Genomic DNA, 15,913 nt, shown 5'->3' with positions numbered 1-15,913 from the left:
TAGCTCACGAAAGCTTATGCTCAAATAAATTGGTTAGTCTCTAAGGTGCCACAAGTACTCCTTTTTCTTTTTGCATTATTTTAAAGTAATCCTAGCTTTGTACTTATCAAAATAGTACGTAAAGCATACATTGCTAAGGGCCAAGTCTACTAACCTGTGACCAGCCTGGGTAGCTGGACACCGAGGTGATAACGGGAAGGGGTGAATCATCCTTAACATGAAAGAAAGACACCCTCCAGTATCTTCCAAGAGCCAGTCAATCTGTTGGCAGTCTGGTCCCGACTCCTGTGTTCTGCTGCAGTGAGAGCCTGTGCAATTTCTCCATGATGCATGTGGTTTAAGCATACCATGCACAGTCCCTTCTCGATCCCACCCCCTACCTCTCCTCAATGCAGCACAGCCTGCTGTTTCAGCTTGTGGGATTCTCAGCATCCCGAAGCTACGGCCAGAATTTCTCTCCAAGTAAATATTACAATGCCAAAATGTACTTACAAGAGAATTATTTACAACCATAATTTTATCTCTCCTATTTAGCTTATGCTAAGCAACAGCTAAATGACAGTTCTTGACTTTGGAAGAGCCCGTTAGGAGTGTGATCAGATTTAAATGTATAGTCAATACAGGTGTGAAAAGAATTAACAAGGTGAACAGTATGAAAAGTTTGAGCTGCAATAACAAATACTTGTATCTCAACTTGTGTATACACTTTGTCATGTCTCCTGAAGAATGCTGTAAGTAGGAAAATATAGAATAGACTCCTCTAAATGCATGTGCACATGCACAAATTAAACAATAGTCTTTCTCAATAATGTGTGCACAAGAGACTAACAATCATTTTAAAAATTATCAATGGTGACAGAGGACGTTCCTTCCCTCCCGCATATTGCATTAATCCTCCTTGGCTGAATAGGCCTGAAGGAGACTTTCTTTACGGTACATCTCTGCTCTCTACAGTTTGGGTGGGGGTCTTCTAGTCCTTGATGGCCTGGAGAGGGTTGAGAGGGTGGCCTGGCAATCAGCAGTCAAGCCAGAGTGTTTCATATGTCTACGTTGAGTGCAATTAGCATGAGGACTATTTTAATAATCAGCATTAATTCTCATGTTTAATACTGTGTTATGGAGAAATTAATGCTTACAAAAATTCTCGATAGTTGGAGGGGAAGACCTTCAGTACCCTATAATGGAGAGGCCAACGTATGAACTAAAATTGAAAGCATAGGACTTGAGCAATGCTTTTAAGCTATATCACTTTGTATATGCACACTGTACTAAGTATAGCAATGTATTTGCTAAATACTAAATATTTACTGCTTATTACATGAAATTTCACCATGATCATTGCTCTTGACTGCAAAATTATTAGAAGAAAGCAAACTAATTTAAGGAATGTTGAATATTCTAAAATGTGCAACTAAAACTTCAGTTCAAATTCAAAACAGTGAATATTTTCGTTTGGAGTATCCAGAACAGAATATTATTCATCACAAGTCCTGCCTGGAAAGTGTGTGTACTTCCATTTGTCATTGGTAGTTGCCTTAGGCATTTTCACTTTCTTCGGTATTTTCTGACAGAGAAGCCTTGAACATAATTGGAGGAATTCTAACAGAAGAAAATTAATACCGTAAAAAAAGACTTCTGCTTTTCAAAAACAAACATTAGATGTTTCCCTGATTGAGTAAAGAGGAAGGATCATTGATTGGATCATAACTTCTTTCTTGCAACAGTTTATGGATTAGTTTACACAAAGACCTTGATTGAGATCATTTGTCGAACAATAAAACTGGTTACGGAGGTTGTGCATTCTTACCTATCTGTGGGTGCATCTCTTTTTCTTTTCTTTTTTTTTCTTTCTTTTTTGTTTCTCCCCTGGGGCACAGTAGATTAGATACTTGCCATAGGTCTGGAATAACCTGCCAGTTTTTACAACTGAGGCAATGCTACTTGAGTGAGCTTCTTCCTGAGTCTGTGAGACCGTGTCTTGAAACTGATTGATTTTGTTTTGAGTCCCATCATCTGTAAAGTTAAACTAGCAGGAGTATGGAAAATCATAAAATCCAAAATAAAAGATTCAACACAGTAACTATGACAGTTTTGTGAAACATGAGATCAGAAATGCCACCAGGTTCAAGTTCCCTTCCCTTCTCTTACCAAATGAATACAAATTTTTCTAACTTACACACACAATAGCCTTCACTTGTATTGTATTAATGCCATTTTTTATTTATTTATGCTGAGTTCATGTTTGGAAATGTAAATGTCTGTTTCAGATTAATTTCTAATAGCTTTTTCTAGTTGTCACTGACCTAATTTAGAAACCTAATATGAAAACTTTTGGTCAACAGTTCACTGGACATTTGTAACTTTAGTTTTTGTGTCTCTTTGAGCTCCCAATGCATATATTTAAAACTACATGCTGCTATATTAAAAAAAACAAACAAACACATTGCTTTTAGGTTTGTCTAAGGTATCTAATACTACACAGATCATTAATATTTCAAATATGTTGGGGATAATGGTGCTTTGATTCGAATCATATTTTACTTGCATAAGCCCACCTGAAAACAAGGTTGTTTACAGGTATAGTCATGTAATGTGACCGCATTAAGGGATTTAATCACATGATAAATTTCCCAGGGTAACTTGGTGACCTACTGCAATATGTTACCGAGCTTTCTCTGAGCTCTGTTTACAGTTTTGGTGGTTAAATGAAAGCACTGTAACTCAGGTTAGGTGTGACCACAAATTGTTTTGTTTTGTTAAAATCTTTAATGTTTGGACACAAAAGCCTTTCATGGGTTTACTCTGCTACAGAATTTGTCTGCATATTTCTGAAACTTGTATCTGAGTACAGCTGAACTCCCATATGGTGCTATAAACTGGGTTAGTGACTTGCACTTCATGTTCTTGAAGATAATTTTAAAAACAAACTGAATACTTTACAGATTGTTGCTTGTTTTAGCAAATGCTTTGTCTCTATTGTTCTCAGTTAGAAACACTTGAAAAAATAGCTAAATGAATCAGAAAAATATGTTAAGTATGTAAACACACAGAGAATACTTAATTATTTTTGAAAATGACTTGCATTCGTGGTGTGGAAGGTAAACTGGGGCTTCTAGCTCAAACAAAAGGCCAAAGTATTCTGCATTTTATTTTACCATTTGTTGCTGGTAAGCTGCACAGACAACTCAGTTCTTACCCCAGAAAGGCTCTTTTGCATTTGTAGGCAACTGTCTTCAGTGGGCCATTCATGGGAGATCAGTGTAGTGCAAGTTCAGTTCAACTTGCTGATAGTACTGAAATATATAAATGAGCTTCCGTTTTGGTGCATGCACAAAACACGCATTTTGCTAATCACACAATTAGCCATTTTCTTATCAACTTGTGCTAGAATGCGTAAATGATTAGAAAACATTCATTATAATGATAGAGTTCAATCTATTTAGCTTAACAAAGGGAAGGCTAAGGGATGTCTTGATTAGTGTATAAATATCTGCATGGGGAGCATATATTTAACAATGGGCTCTTCAGTCTAACCGAGATAGGTAAACATGATCCAATGGATTGAAGTCTATGTTAGACAAATTCAGACTGGAGATAAGGTGCAACTTTTTAATGGTGAGAATAATTAATCATTGGAACAGTTTACCAAGGGTCATTGTGGATTCTCCGTCACAGACAATTTTTAAATAAAGATTGCAATTTTTTTGTAAAAGATATGCTCTAAGAATTATATCAGGGAAAATTTATGCCCTGTGTTACAAAGGAGATCAGACTAATGATCAGTGGTCCTTCCAGTCTTGGAATTTGTCTCTATGAACTGTAGCTAGGCATGGAAGATTTTGGTTTTTGTTACTTTTTATAATTTTGATGGATAATATCAATTAGTTTTAAACATTTTTAAATTTTTGTTTTAAATTTTCATGGTTGCAAGAAATTATTTTGTGGAGGTCATGCAGACAATGGGGAGGATTGGACTATAATTTAGTGACAATGAGATTCAAAAAGTTAATTTGTTTGAACAGTTAAAATACTTTGTCAACATCACATGAACATAAGAACGGTCATAGTGGGTCATATCAACGGTCCATCTACCCCAGTATCCCAGTAGGTCTTCTGGCAGTGACTAGTGATGCTTCAGAGGAAATGAACAGAACACAGCAATTTTGAGTGATCCATCCACTTGGGTTGTTTTTTGTGCTCTTAGTTTTTGTGTCCTTAGCTAGTTGCTATTCAGATTCTCTCTTGGCCTGCCTTAGTGTATTTTTACATTTGACTTGCTAAAGTTTATGCTCCTTTCCATTTTCCTCACTAGAATTTGATTTCTACTTTTAAAAGAATGCTTTTTTTGCTTCTAATCACCTCTTTTACTGTGCTGTTTAGCCATGGTAAGGTTTTTTGGTCTTTCTACTGTTTTTGGTTGGGGGTTCACATTTAGTTTGAGTCTGTATTATGGTCTTTTAAAATAGTCTCCATGCAGTTTGCAGACTTTTTCACCCTGTGACTGTTCCTTTTAATGTCTGTTTAACTAGCTTCCTCATTTTTGTCTAGTTCCCCTTTTGAAGTTAAGTGCTAATATGGTGGTGGGCTTTTTTTTTTTTTTTTCCATTTTAACCTCTACAAGGATGTTAAATTTATTACGTTAGGATGGCTATTACTGAACAGTTCACTTATGTTTACATCTTGTACCAGATCCTGCATTTACTTGGGACTTAAAAAAGAATTGCCTCTGCCTTGTATTCCAGGACAAGCAGTCTAGAAATCTTCTCTGCGTCCCTTCTTAAGGTGACACATACCAAGTCACTTATGAGGATAGTTGAAATCCCCCATTATTATTGCATGTTCAGCCTTTGTAGTCTCTCTAGTCTCCCTGAGCATTTCAGTCACCACCCTGGTCAGGTGCTCAGTAATATATTTATACTGGTATAAGCTCATTGTTCAAGCATTGAATTTCTATCCATAGAGTCTATGGTAAAGTATGATGCATTTAAGATTTTTACTTTGACTCTACCTTCTTTCACATGTAGTGTCGCTCCTCCCATCGGCACAACCTACTCTCATTCCTATATATTTTGTACTCTGTTGTTAGCACGTCCCATTGATTATCCTCATTCTACCAAGTTTCCTTGATGCCTATTATATCAATATCCTCATTTAATGCCAGGCACTCTAGTTTACCCTCTTAGTATTTAGACTTGTGGGAGTTGTATTTTGTCAATGTTCAATTTTCTCAATGTGCTTGCCTTTATCTGTACTATTTAAATGGGACTCTTTTACGTTTGACTGTTTCTCACTAGCTCCTACCTGTAGTTTACTAATGTCTTTCCTAACTTCTTTACTAGTCTATAATGAACTCATCCCTAAGGGATGTCTTTTCCTGAATCATGTGCTCCTGCGCACCTTTCTGCTTTCCACCAGCCCTTACATCCTCTGCAGCCTTTTTAATTTTACATACACCAGCCATCTGTTTCCATTTTGGTTTAGGTGGAGTCCATCCTTCTTGTATAGGTTCCTCTTTTCCCAAAAGTAAAAAGCCTTAAATCAAACTCCAATAAGTTCTCATGCAGTGTCTTTCTTACTCTCCCTATCTCTGCATTTCAGTTATCGATGGAGATATTTAGTTATCAGTTTGTGCGTATATGGTATAATGGATGCTTGCCAACAAAAATCGAATCCTTGAATTCTAACTATAGCCTTATCTAAAGACGTGCCCATGCAAAATCATGGCCTTTTCAAATTTTGGTACAGTGTACATAAACATTAATCAACAATTAGTATATTTGACAGGTAATACTCTGAAGCCATTCTTTGGTTTGAGCAGCTTTGGGAAAAATGAATTTTGTCATTACTAATTTTAGTACGCTAGTTTGAAGTGTTAACTTTGGTCATTTTGCCTTGTTCTTTCTTAATTTCTCCCGTAACTATAATTTGTCAAAGGGAGATTGGAGTTATGGAGAGAGGTTTGCAAGATCGGCATGTGACTGAATATTTTTGCAAATGCCTTTACCTTTTAACTTGCTTTCTTTAAAATAATTTGCGATGTTAAGATATTTACTTGTCATTTCACTTAGGTCCTCAGTTAACTTTAATTAATCAATGCTGTAAAATGGTTGGTTGAACAGACAGTACAAGCACAAGTATTGTGTAGTAATTATAACTTCCTCTCATAAGCAAAGTAAAGCTCTTCATCTGCGTACATTGGTGTTAAGCTTATAATTTTTTTTAAGAATGTTGTTGTAATACTGCATAAGGTGTATTTGAAGTGTGTAATGGCAAAAAGATCTGTGGATGTAAATCACTTCATGATGGATTTACTTTTTATGCTATGAATTTTAATAAGGAAGTAATGGAAGGTATACAGTAAATAACAGAGGTCAATGCATGGCTGAAGTGCAGCCTATTTTGGAGGGTGTTTCTACAGGAGTCCTTCCTTCTCACCCCTGATTCATTGCTAGCATACACTGTCTGTAAAAGAGGACATGCCACTGAAAAGTTGGTCTTTTTTGGTGTGTGGTCTGGAGACACAAGACCACCAACAATTTAGTATTAAATCTGTTGAGTTTGACCATGTTTTATATTTTACCTGCACTATGCAATTCTGCCAACGTTTTGAGATTTGATTTTCTCCTTTTCTTTTTTTACCCCTATTTTGTTTGTGTAAAACATATTTCATTTTATATACTTTTTCTAATGTGCTAAAATGTAATGATGCTGAAAGGGAGAAACCAAGAAAAAATCACCTTTACTGGATGACATTTATCTAAAAAAACATTTATTTTCGTAGAATCATAGAAGCGTAGGTCTGGAAGAGACCTCAATAGGATTTTGGAACAAAATATACAACTGAAGTGTTTGTTTATACATATCAAGCAAGTTAGTTGAACTGATGATATTTGGGTGATAAGAAATTGCTTTGAAGATGTCATTAAATCTGTGAGGGGCGGGCTGTGTTGCAATTGCAAACAGAATTCCCAATCAGGGTCATGTGCCGTACCTGATGGAATGGAAGTAAGACAACAAGAAGGGTCTTGCTTTTAAATAAAATATGCATTATTACTTGCTTCTAACCCAAAATAAATACTGTTTTCTGAAATTTGGGAGAATTTTTCCATGCGCGGTTGTACCATATTTTAAATTCAGATTTAGTACTTCTTTTGTCTCATTTTATTTTTCATATCATTTTATTTATGTCCTTAATAGTATAGACCACCTTTTCTTGGCTCCCTTTAGTGCTTACTTTTCCCTTCTTCAGTTACCTACAGAAAACAAGACACTGAAGTAAACTGAAGTACTTCTACAAGCAAGGATGAGTGGATTTTAAACAGGCCAAGACTTCTTTATCTTTATTATTATTATTTATTATTATTTCTTTTAAATTTGACTGTAAATCGATATGCTTAAGGAAACAATTTGTTTGGGAAGAAGTAAAAAATAATACTGATAAGTTGGAATTCAGTTACCCAGTTCAATGGGCAGGAACTGTTACTTTGACAAACTTATTGCATTTGTGCATTTCTTATATGTACAATTGTAGAAAAGTTTGGTTCATTTGACATTTGTTGTTTAATTTTCAGGCACAGGTACTTTTGGGCGGGTTCATCTGGTGAAAGAAAAAATGGCCAAACGTTACTTTGCCCTGAAAGTAATGAGCATTCCGGATGTCATTCGGCTAAAACAAGAACAACATGTACACAATGAGAAGTCAGTCTTGAAAGAGGTCAATCACCCATTTCTGATCAGATTGTAAGTTTTCCTTCTGCCTTCGCTTTTTCTTTGATGTGATTATTTTTTGGATCAGATATTCAGTAACAACAAACTTTAAATTGGCTTAAATAGTGTCCTTTAAGTCAGGAGTTCTCAACCTTTCTCTTTCTGAGGCCCCCCTCAACATGCTAGAAAACTCCAGGGCCCCCTGGGGAGGAGGGTCTCAGCACTCCAGGCCAGGGGTGGGAACTGTTGGGCATAGGTGTAGTTTGACTTCTATTTTGCAGGGAGGGAGCAGCAAGGGCTGGCGGGGCTCTGGCCAACTCTGCACAGCAGGGTACAGGGAGGGAGCACCACTTCCACCCCTGACTCACCTCAGCAGGCCACCCACAAGTCTGGGGCTGAGTGCTGGTGGCTACTCCCCGAGGGCTCTGCTGGGCCTGGAGCTGCCCAGGCAGCTCTGACCGGCTGCGTGAGCAGTCAAAGGGGGCTGGGAGCTGAGGAGCAGCCAAACACTGGGAACCAGCAGCAGACAGGGGAATGCCATGGCTGCCCACTACATGGAACCACCAGCCAGAGGAGCAGCTGCCCCACACCTCCTGGCTCCAACTTCCTGTCTAGGACCTGGATAGTGGGTGGGAGGGAGGGGCTGGGGGAGAGGAGGTGGTGTGTGTATGTGGCCGGGGGGGGGGGGTGGAGCTGCCTGCAGGATGGCCCCACTGTGGGTAAGACACTGTAGTTTGGGGGCCCAACATCCTTGTGTCCTTTCAATTCTGCCCATGGGCTCAAGGTTTCTGCCCGCGTTGGGGTTTCAGGCCGCATGTTTCTACTATATTAATGGAGGGGTGCGGGGTCTGGGAGGGAGTTTGAGTGCAGGAGGGGGCTCTGGACTGGGGCAGTGAGTTGAGATGCGGGAGGTGGTGCGAGGTGCAGGCTCTGGCTGGGAGGTACTTACCACAGGTGGCTCCCGGCTGCCGGCACAGAAGGGCTCAGGCAGGCTGCCTGCCGTGACTCCACGCCGCTCCCGGAAGTGGCTGTGGCCAGCTGCTGCTGGCGCGGATCTGTGCGCCCCTTGTGGGGAGGGAGTCAGCAGGTCTCCGAGCGACGCCTGCACCCTCAAGCACCACCCCCAGAGTGCCCATTGGCTGGTTTCTGGCCAATGGGAACTGTGAGGATGGTGCTGGGGGTGGGGGCAATGCGCAAAGCCGCCTCTGCCCGCCTCACTCCGCCAGGGGCATGCAGAGACATGCCAGCAGCAGCCGGCTGCTTCCGGGAGTGGCGTGGGGCCATGGCAGGCAGCCTGCCTGAACGCCCCGCAGCGTCTTGGGACTTTTAGCGGCCTGGAGGTCGTGATGGGGGCAGCGAAAGAGCCTGGTGGGCCGGACAGAAATGTTAGTTGGGCTGGATCCGGCCCGGAGGCCATATTTTGCCCACCCCTGCTTTAAGGTATGAGGTTTACAAGCTGTTCCCATTGTATTGCATTTCCATTATCTGTGAAATTAGATGATTCTACCTTCTGGAGCATGTCAGCAGGGTCCACCAAGGGCTGTAAAAGCACAACTCTTTAGAGCACTCTACAATTTATGTCCCTTCAGTTTACATTGCCACAATAAGTTACTACACATCCAATAGTAACTTCCTCACAACAGGCATGGGATAGAATAAATTTGCATTACTGCCTTTAATATACCTTTACTGTGGAGAAAGCACATATGGGAGACTAAATTTGCCATCTTTCACAGCATAATGATTCTCACTGTTATTTTAAATTGATTTATGGACCTCAAGTCCTCCAGGAATAGTGCAAATACATAATGTCTGAATGATGGATTTTTGTTTAAACTGCAGGTTTGCAAAATCACATGTATAGCCAGGCTGCTCCCAGTGAGTGTACACATGAATGCAGCTGAAGTCCTCATTAATCTGTATTTGTTTGCCATCCATATCTGCCTCTTTCTGAAAGCATAATATAATTCAGCATTGCTGTACTAATTCTACACACTTCCAGTCAAACTAGACCACTTCTTGGCTTCCTTTGATATATATGATGCGAGCAAAGCAATGAATCCAAATCAGGTGCAGGGGCTGACTGGAATTCTTTGAATCCATAAGCAGAACCAAAATTTAGTTTTCCAGAAACCAGGTCTGCTAGCGACATATGGGCTCAATTATTTACTTTTAAAAGCATTAGACATTTGAGGTCAAAGAGCATAATTTAAACATTCAGCCACTAATTGATCATGGATGATTGCAGCTGAAATAAGTCTCTCTTGCTTTTACACCAATACTCTTTGCTCTAGAGAAATTTTCAAACAGGGAAAAAATGATTCATTAAAGTGTTACGGCTGGCTCATTAGCATGGTGCGATGCCAGGACTTTTTGCATCAGATGGAAAATAAGTGTGGCAGAGCTAATGCATCTGGTCTCTATGGGGTGAAATCAAACTTGTGCTACTGTTAACAGGTAAATTATTCTCTTCTGCTTTTAGAGAGGTTGGGGGAGCTAAAGTTTTAAAATGAGACTGGAAATGCTAAGGGTGACTAGAGTTTGAGGAGCAGATGAGGATAGCGGACATTTTATTTAATAATTTAAAAAGCAGTTTGTACATTAAAATGTGTCCCTGTCTCTCTCTTCCCCCTCCCCCTTTGAATGTGACTTGTCTTAAAATGTGTACTATGAGGAGAGGAGGTACTTGTATGTTCTTCCTTCTGGAATTCTGCACCATTGCACAATGCAGAATTCATGTTCCCTGCAGAATTTTATTTTTCCGCACAGAATTTGGTAATCCCTTTTCTCCCCCACCCCCAGCACTCCTGCCCATGCCTAGCATGGTCACTGGGACTCCTGCTGTCAGCCCCGGGCATGATTATATTGTTGTTTTGACAAAGTATGCTGAATTTTGCAGAATTTTAAAATACTGTGTGAAGAATTCTTAATTTTTTGGCACAGAATTCCCCCAGCAGTAGTATATGTTTGCACAGTGTCTAGAACATAAGGGACCTAATCTTGATTGGGATCTCTGAATGTTCCTGCAATATATAAAGTTAGTAGGAATATCCCATGGTAGTTTGGAGAGAGAATACACCAACCCTTGTACTAGGGCAGTGGTTCCCAAACTTGTTCCGCCGCTTGTGTAGGGAAAGCCCTTGGCGGGCTGGGCCGGTTTGTTTACCTGCTGTGTCCGCAGGTTCGGCCAATCGCAGCTCCCAGTGGCAGCGGTTCGCTGCTCCAGGCCAATGGGGGCTGCTGGAAGTGGTGGCCAGTACGTCCCTCGGCCCGCGCCACTTCCAGCAGCTCCCATTGGCCTGGAGGAGTGAACCACGGCCACTGGGAGCTGCAATCGGCTGAACCTGTGGGCGCAGCAGATAAACAAACTGGCCCGGCCCGCCAGGGCCTTTCCCTGCACAAGTGGCGAAACAAGTTTGGGAACCACTGTACTAGGGAATGAATGTGAGCAAATGTGTTTAACCATAGGGAGAGAGCAGAATTTGATCTTCTCTCTTTTTAAAAAAACAGGTAAAACTTACAGCCCTCACATTCGTAATATGGTGGAATGGGATCTGAATATTGGTTATTTACACAAAATAAATACTGTACAGTGACGACTGGCTGTATCATCTCTCAGATCCGAAATGTATTAGAACTTGGTGTGGATATACATTTAAATATGCTTCTTGAATAATCGTTCTCAGAAGCAAAATAATTTTTAATAGCCAATTTAATTATGGAGAGAAAAATGGAGAGGGGTGTGTGTGTGTATGTGTGCGTGCGTGCTTGTGCACTTGCAAGATGTTTACTTGATGGATGAAAGAGGTGTGTTGAATGAAAAAGAATACCACATCTACTTTTGTTCCTTCTTGTACCTGAATTCAAAAGCAGCATCACTTGCCCCATAACCTCAGCCATGCGGAACGCAATGCCATCCACAGCCTCAGAAACAACTCTGACATCATAATCAAAAAGGCTGACAAAGGAGGTGCTGTTGTCATCATGAATAGGTCGGAATATGAACAAGAGGCTGCTCGGCAGCTCTCCAACACGAGTTTCTACAAGCCATTACCCTATGATCCCACTGAGAGTTACCAAAAGCAACTACAGCATTTGCTCAAGAAACTTCCTGAAAAAGCACAAGATCAAATCCGCACAGACACACCCCTGGAACCCCGACCTGGGATATTCTATCTACTACCCAAGATCCATAAACCTGGAACTCCTGGGCGCCCCATCATTTCAGGCATTGGCACCCTGACAGCAGGATTGTCTGGCTATGTAGACTCCCTCCTCAGGCCATACGCTACCAGCACTCCCAGCTACCTTCGAGACACCACTGACTTCCTGAGGAAACTTCAATCCATCGGTGACCTTCCTGATAACACCATCCTGGCCACTATGGATGTAGAAGCCCTCTACACCAACATTCCACACAAAGATGGACTACAAGCCGTCAGGAACACTATCCCCGATAATGTCACGGCTAACCTGGTGGCTGAACTTTGTGACTTTGTCCTTACCCATAACTATTTCACATTTGGGGACAATGTATACCTTCAGATCAGCGGCACTGCTATGGGTACCCGCATGGCCCCACAGTATGCCAACATTTTTATGGCTGATTTAGAACAACGCTTCCTCAGCTCTCGTCCCCTAAAGCCCCTACTCTACTTGCGCTATATTGATGACATCTTCATCATCTGGACCCATGGAAAAGAAGCCCTTGAGGAATTCCACCATGATTTCAACAATTTCCATCCCACCACCAACCTCAGCCTGGTCCAGTCCACACAAGAGATCCACTTCCTGGACACTACAGTGCTAATAAACAATGGTCACATAAACACCACCCTATACCGGAAACCTACTGACCGCTATTCCTACCTGCATGCCTCCAGCTTTCACCCTGACCACACCACACGATCCATCGTCTACAGCCAAGATCTGCGATACAACCGCATTTGCTCCAACCCCTCAGACAGAGACAAACACCTACAAGATCTCTGTCAAGCTTTCTTACAACTACAATACCCACCTGCGGAAGTAAAGAAACAGATTGATAGAGCCAGAAGAGTTCCCAGAAGTTACCTAGTACAGGACAGGCCTAACAAAGAAAATAACAGAACGCCACTAGCCGTCACCTTCAGCCCCCAACTAAAACCCCTCCAATGCATTATTAAGGATCTACAACCTATCCTAAAGGATGACCCAACACTCTCACAAATCTCGGGAGACAGGCCAGTCCTTGCCTACAGACAGCCCTGCAACCTGAAGCAAATACTCACCAACAACCACATACCACACAACAGAACCACTAGCCCAGGAACTTATCCTTGCAACAAAGCCCGTTGCCAATTGTGCCCACATATCTATTCAGGGGACACCATCACAGGGCCTAATAACATCAGCCACACTATCAGAGGCTCGTTCACCTGCACATCCACCAATGTGATTTATGCCATCATGTGCCAGCAATGCCCCTCTGCCATGTACATTGGTCAAACTGGACAGTCTCTACGTAAAAGAATAAATGGACACAAATCAGATGTCAAGAATTATAACATTCATAAACCAGTCGGAGAACACTTCAGTCTCTCTGGTCACGCAATCACAGACATGAAGGTCGCTATCTTAAAACAAAAAAACTTCAAATCCAGACTCCAGCGAGAAACTGCTGAATTGGAATTCATTTGCAAATTGGATACTATTAATTTAGGCTTAAATAGAGACTGGGAGTGGCTAAGTCATTATGCAAGGTAGCCTATTTCCTCTTGTTTTTTCCTACCCCCCCCCCCCCCAGATGTGCTGGTTTAACTTGGATTTAAACTTGGAGAGTGGTCAGTTTGGATGAGCTATTACCAGCAGGAGAGTGAGTCTGTGTGTGTATGGGGGTGGGTTTTTGGAGGGGGGTGAGGGAGTGAGAGAACCTGGATTTGTGCAGGAAATGGCCTAACTTGATTATCATGCACATTGTGTAAAGAGTTGTCACTTTGGATGGGCTATCACCAGCAGGAGAGTGAATTTGTGTGGGGGGGTGGAGGGTGAGAAAACCTGGATTTGTGCTGGAAATGGCCTAACCTGATGATTACTTTAGATAAGCTATTACCAGCAGGACAGTGGGGTGGGAGGAGGTATTGTTTCATATTCTCTGTGTATATATAAAGTCTGCTGCAGTTTCCACGGTATGCATCTGATGAAGTGAGCTGTAGCTCACGAAAGCTCATGCTCAAATAAATTGGTTAGTCTCTAAGGTGCCACAAGTACTCCTTTTCAACTTGTAGAGTGTGTCTAAAATTTCACCTGGATAGGTACTTGAGTGCACAATTAACAATTTGTGCTTCTGAGTCTCCATTTACATGCTCAAATATGACATTTATTTAGGAAATGCTTGTTTTATACTGTTGCAACAGCCAGACAGTGTAGTCTTGTATGCTACCTTCAGCGGGCATATTAAGATAAAAATTAATCTTATAGAAACAAGAATGTGTGCTAAGTGAATTTGACTGTAATTTTATGTATTTATGGCTTTCAAAAAAATAATTATTAGGAATAAAATTGAGCCCTATGTTTGATCGTCCCATTAATATCAACTAGTTGCTTGGTTATAAGAATGCAGAATAGGCGTCTTTAAGTTGATTCAGTAACCGCAATAAGATCCAAGAGCTAACTTCATATTAAAATAGTGCATGTTGTCTTGGCCTCAACTTTTGTAAGCCAATTAAGTTATTGATGCTGCATTCGTTTAAAGAAAAAATAACTTTTAAGTGAAAATAAACTTCTTTAAGTCTTACAGTATGTACTGTTTTTTCATAGTCAGTGGCACCTTAGTTTAAGAACTAATAAAGAACACTCCCAGCCTCACTAGTTTATGGATTAGTTGTTAGCACTTATTTTAATTTTTGCTAAATTATTTAAGAGATGCCTACAAAAAACAAACTGGTGTTCACATTCAGATCATCCCGGTCTTCCATTTTTGGCCACATTTTGCCTCACATCACCAGTAATTTCTTTAAAGATGAGTTGTCTGGTTTGACGATTTCCTACTGCTGAGCTACTTTTCTTGTCTATATGGCTGGTGTTTTGCTTAATTTCTTAAAATTAGGGCTGTCAAGTGATTAAAAAAATTAATTGTGCGATTAATCACACTGTTAAAAAAAATAGAATACCATTTATTTAAATATTTGTGGATGTTTTCTACATATTCATATATACCGATTTCAGTTACAACACAGAATACAAAGTGTATGGTGCTCACTTTATATTTTTGATTACAAATATTTTCACTGTAAAAAAACAAAAGAAATAGTATTTTTCAATTCCCCTAATACAATTCTGTAATGCAATCACTTTATCATGAAAGTTGAACTTATAAATGTAGAATTATGTACAAAAAACCTGCAATAAAAATAAAGCAATATAAATCTTTAGAGCCTACAAGTCCAATCAATCCTACTTCTTGTTCAGCCAATCGCTAAGAGAAATAAGTTTGTTTACATTTGCAGAAGATAATGCTTCCTGATTCTTGTTTATAATGTCACCTGAAAGTCAGAACAGGCATTTGCATGGCACTGTTGTAGCCGGCATCGCAAGATATTTACATGCCAGATGCTCTAATGATTCATATATCCCTTGATGCTTCAACCACCATTCCGGAGGACATGCATCCATGCAGATGACGGGTTCTGCTCGATAACTATCAAAAGCAGTGAGAACCGAGGCATGTTCATTTTCATCATCTGAGTCAGATGCCACTAGCAGAAGGGTGATTTTCTTTTTTGGTGGTTCGGGTTCTGTAGCTTCCACATCAGAATGTTGCTCTTTTAAGACTTCTGAAAGCATGCTCCACACCTCATCCCTCTCAGATTTTGGAAGGCACTTCAGATTCTTAAATCTTGGGTTGAGTGCTGTTGCTATCTTTAGAAATTTCACATTGGTACCTTCTTTGCATTTTGTCAAATTTGCAGTGAAAGTGTTGTTAAAACTAACAACATGTGCTGGGTCATCATCCGAGACTGCTATAACATGAAATATATGGCAGAATGCGGGTAAAATAGAGCAGGGGACATGCAATTCTTCCCCGAGGAGTTCAGTCACAAATTTAATTAACACATTATTTTTTTTGAACTGGTGTCATCATGTTGAATCATATTAAAGTAATTCTGTATTAAAATCACAAATGAGTTTAATTCCCCATAGTTTAAATTCTAGGATATTACTAATT

At 40.3% G+C, this 15,913-nt stretch overlaps 1 protein-coding gene across 1 annotated transcript in view; it reads left to right on the top strand.

The window, feature by feature from the left end:
- PRKX (protein kinase cAMP-dependent X-linked catalytic subunit) overlaps positions 1–15,913 on the top strand; it is a 129,431-nt gene that overhangs the window by 58,911 nt on the left and 54,607 nt on the right. The window contains exon 2 of the mRNA XM_077815361.1: positions 7,572–7,740. Within this exon, the coding sequence (XP_077671487.1) occupies positions 7,572–7,740 (169 nt within the window). The remainder of the gene's footprint in view (positions 1–7,571; positions 7,741–15,913) is intronic.

Source organism: Eretmochelys imbricata, chromosome 1 (assembly GCF_965152235.1).
Source record: "Eretmochelys imbricata isolate rEreImb1 chromosome 1, rEreImb1.hap1, whole genome shotgun sequence".
Classification (NCBI taxonomy): Eukaryota; Metazoa; Chordata; order Testudines; family Cheloniidae; genus Eretmochelys; species Eretmochelys imbricata.
This window is presented reverse-complemented; position numbering and strand designations above follow the sequence as displayed.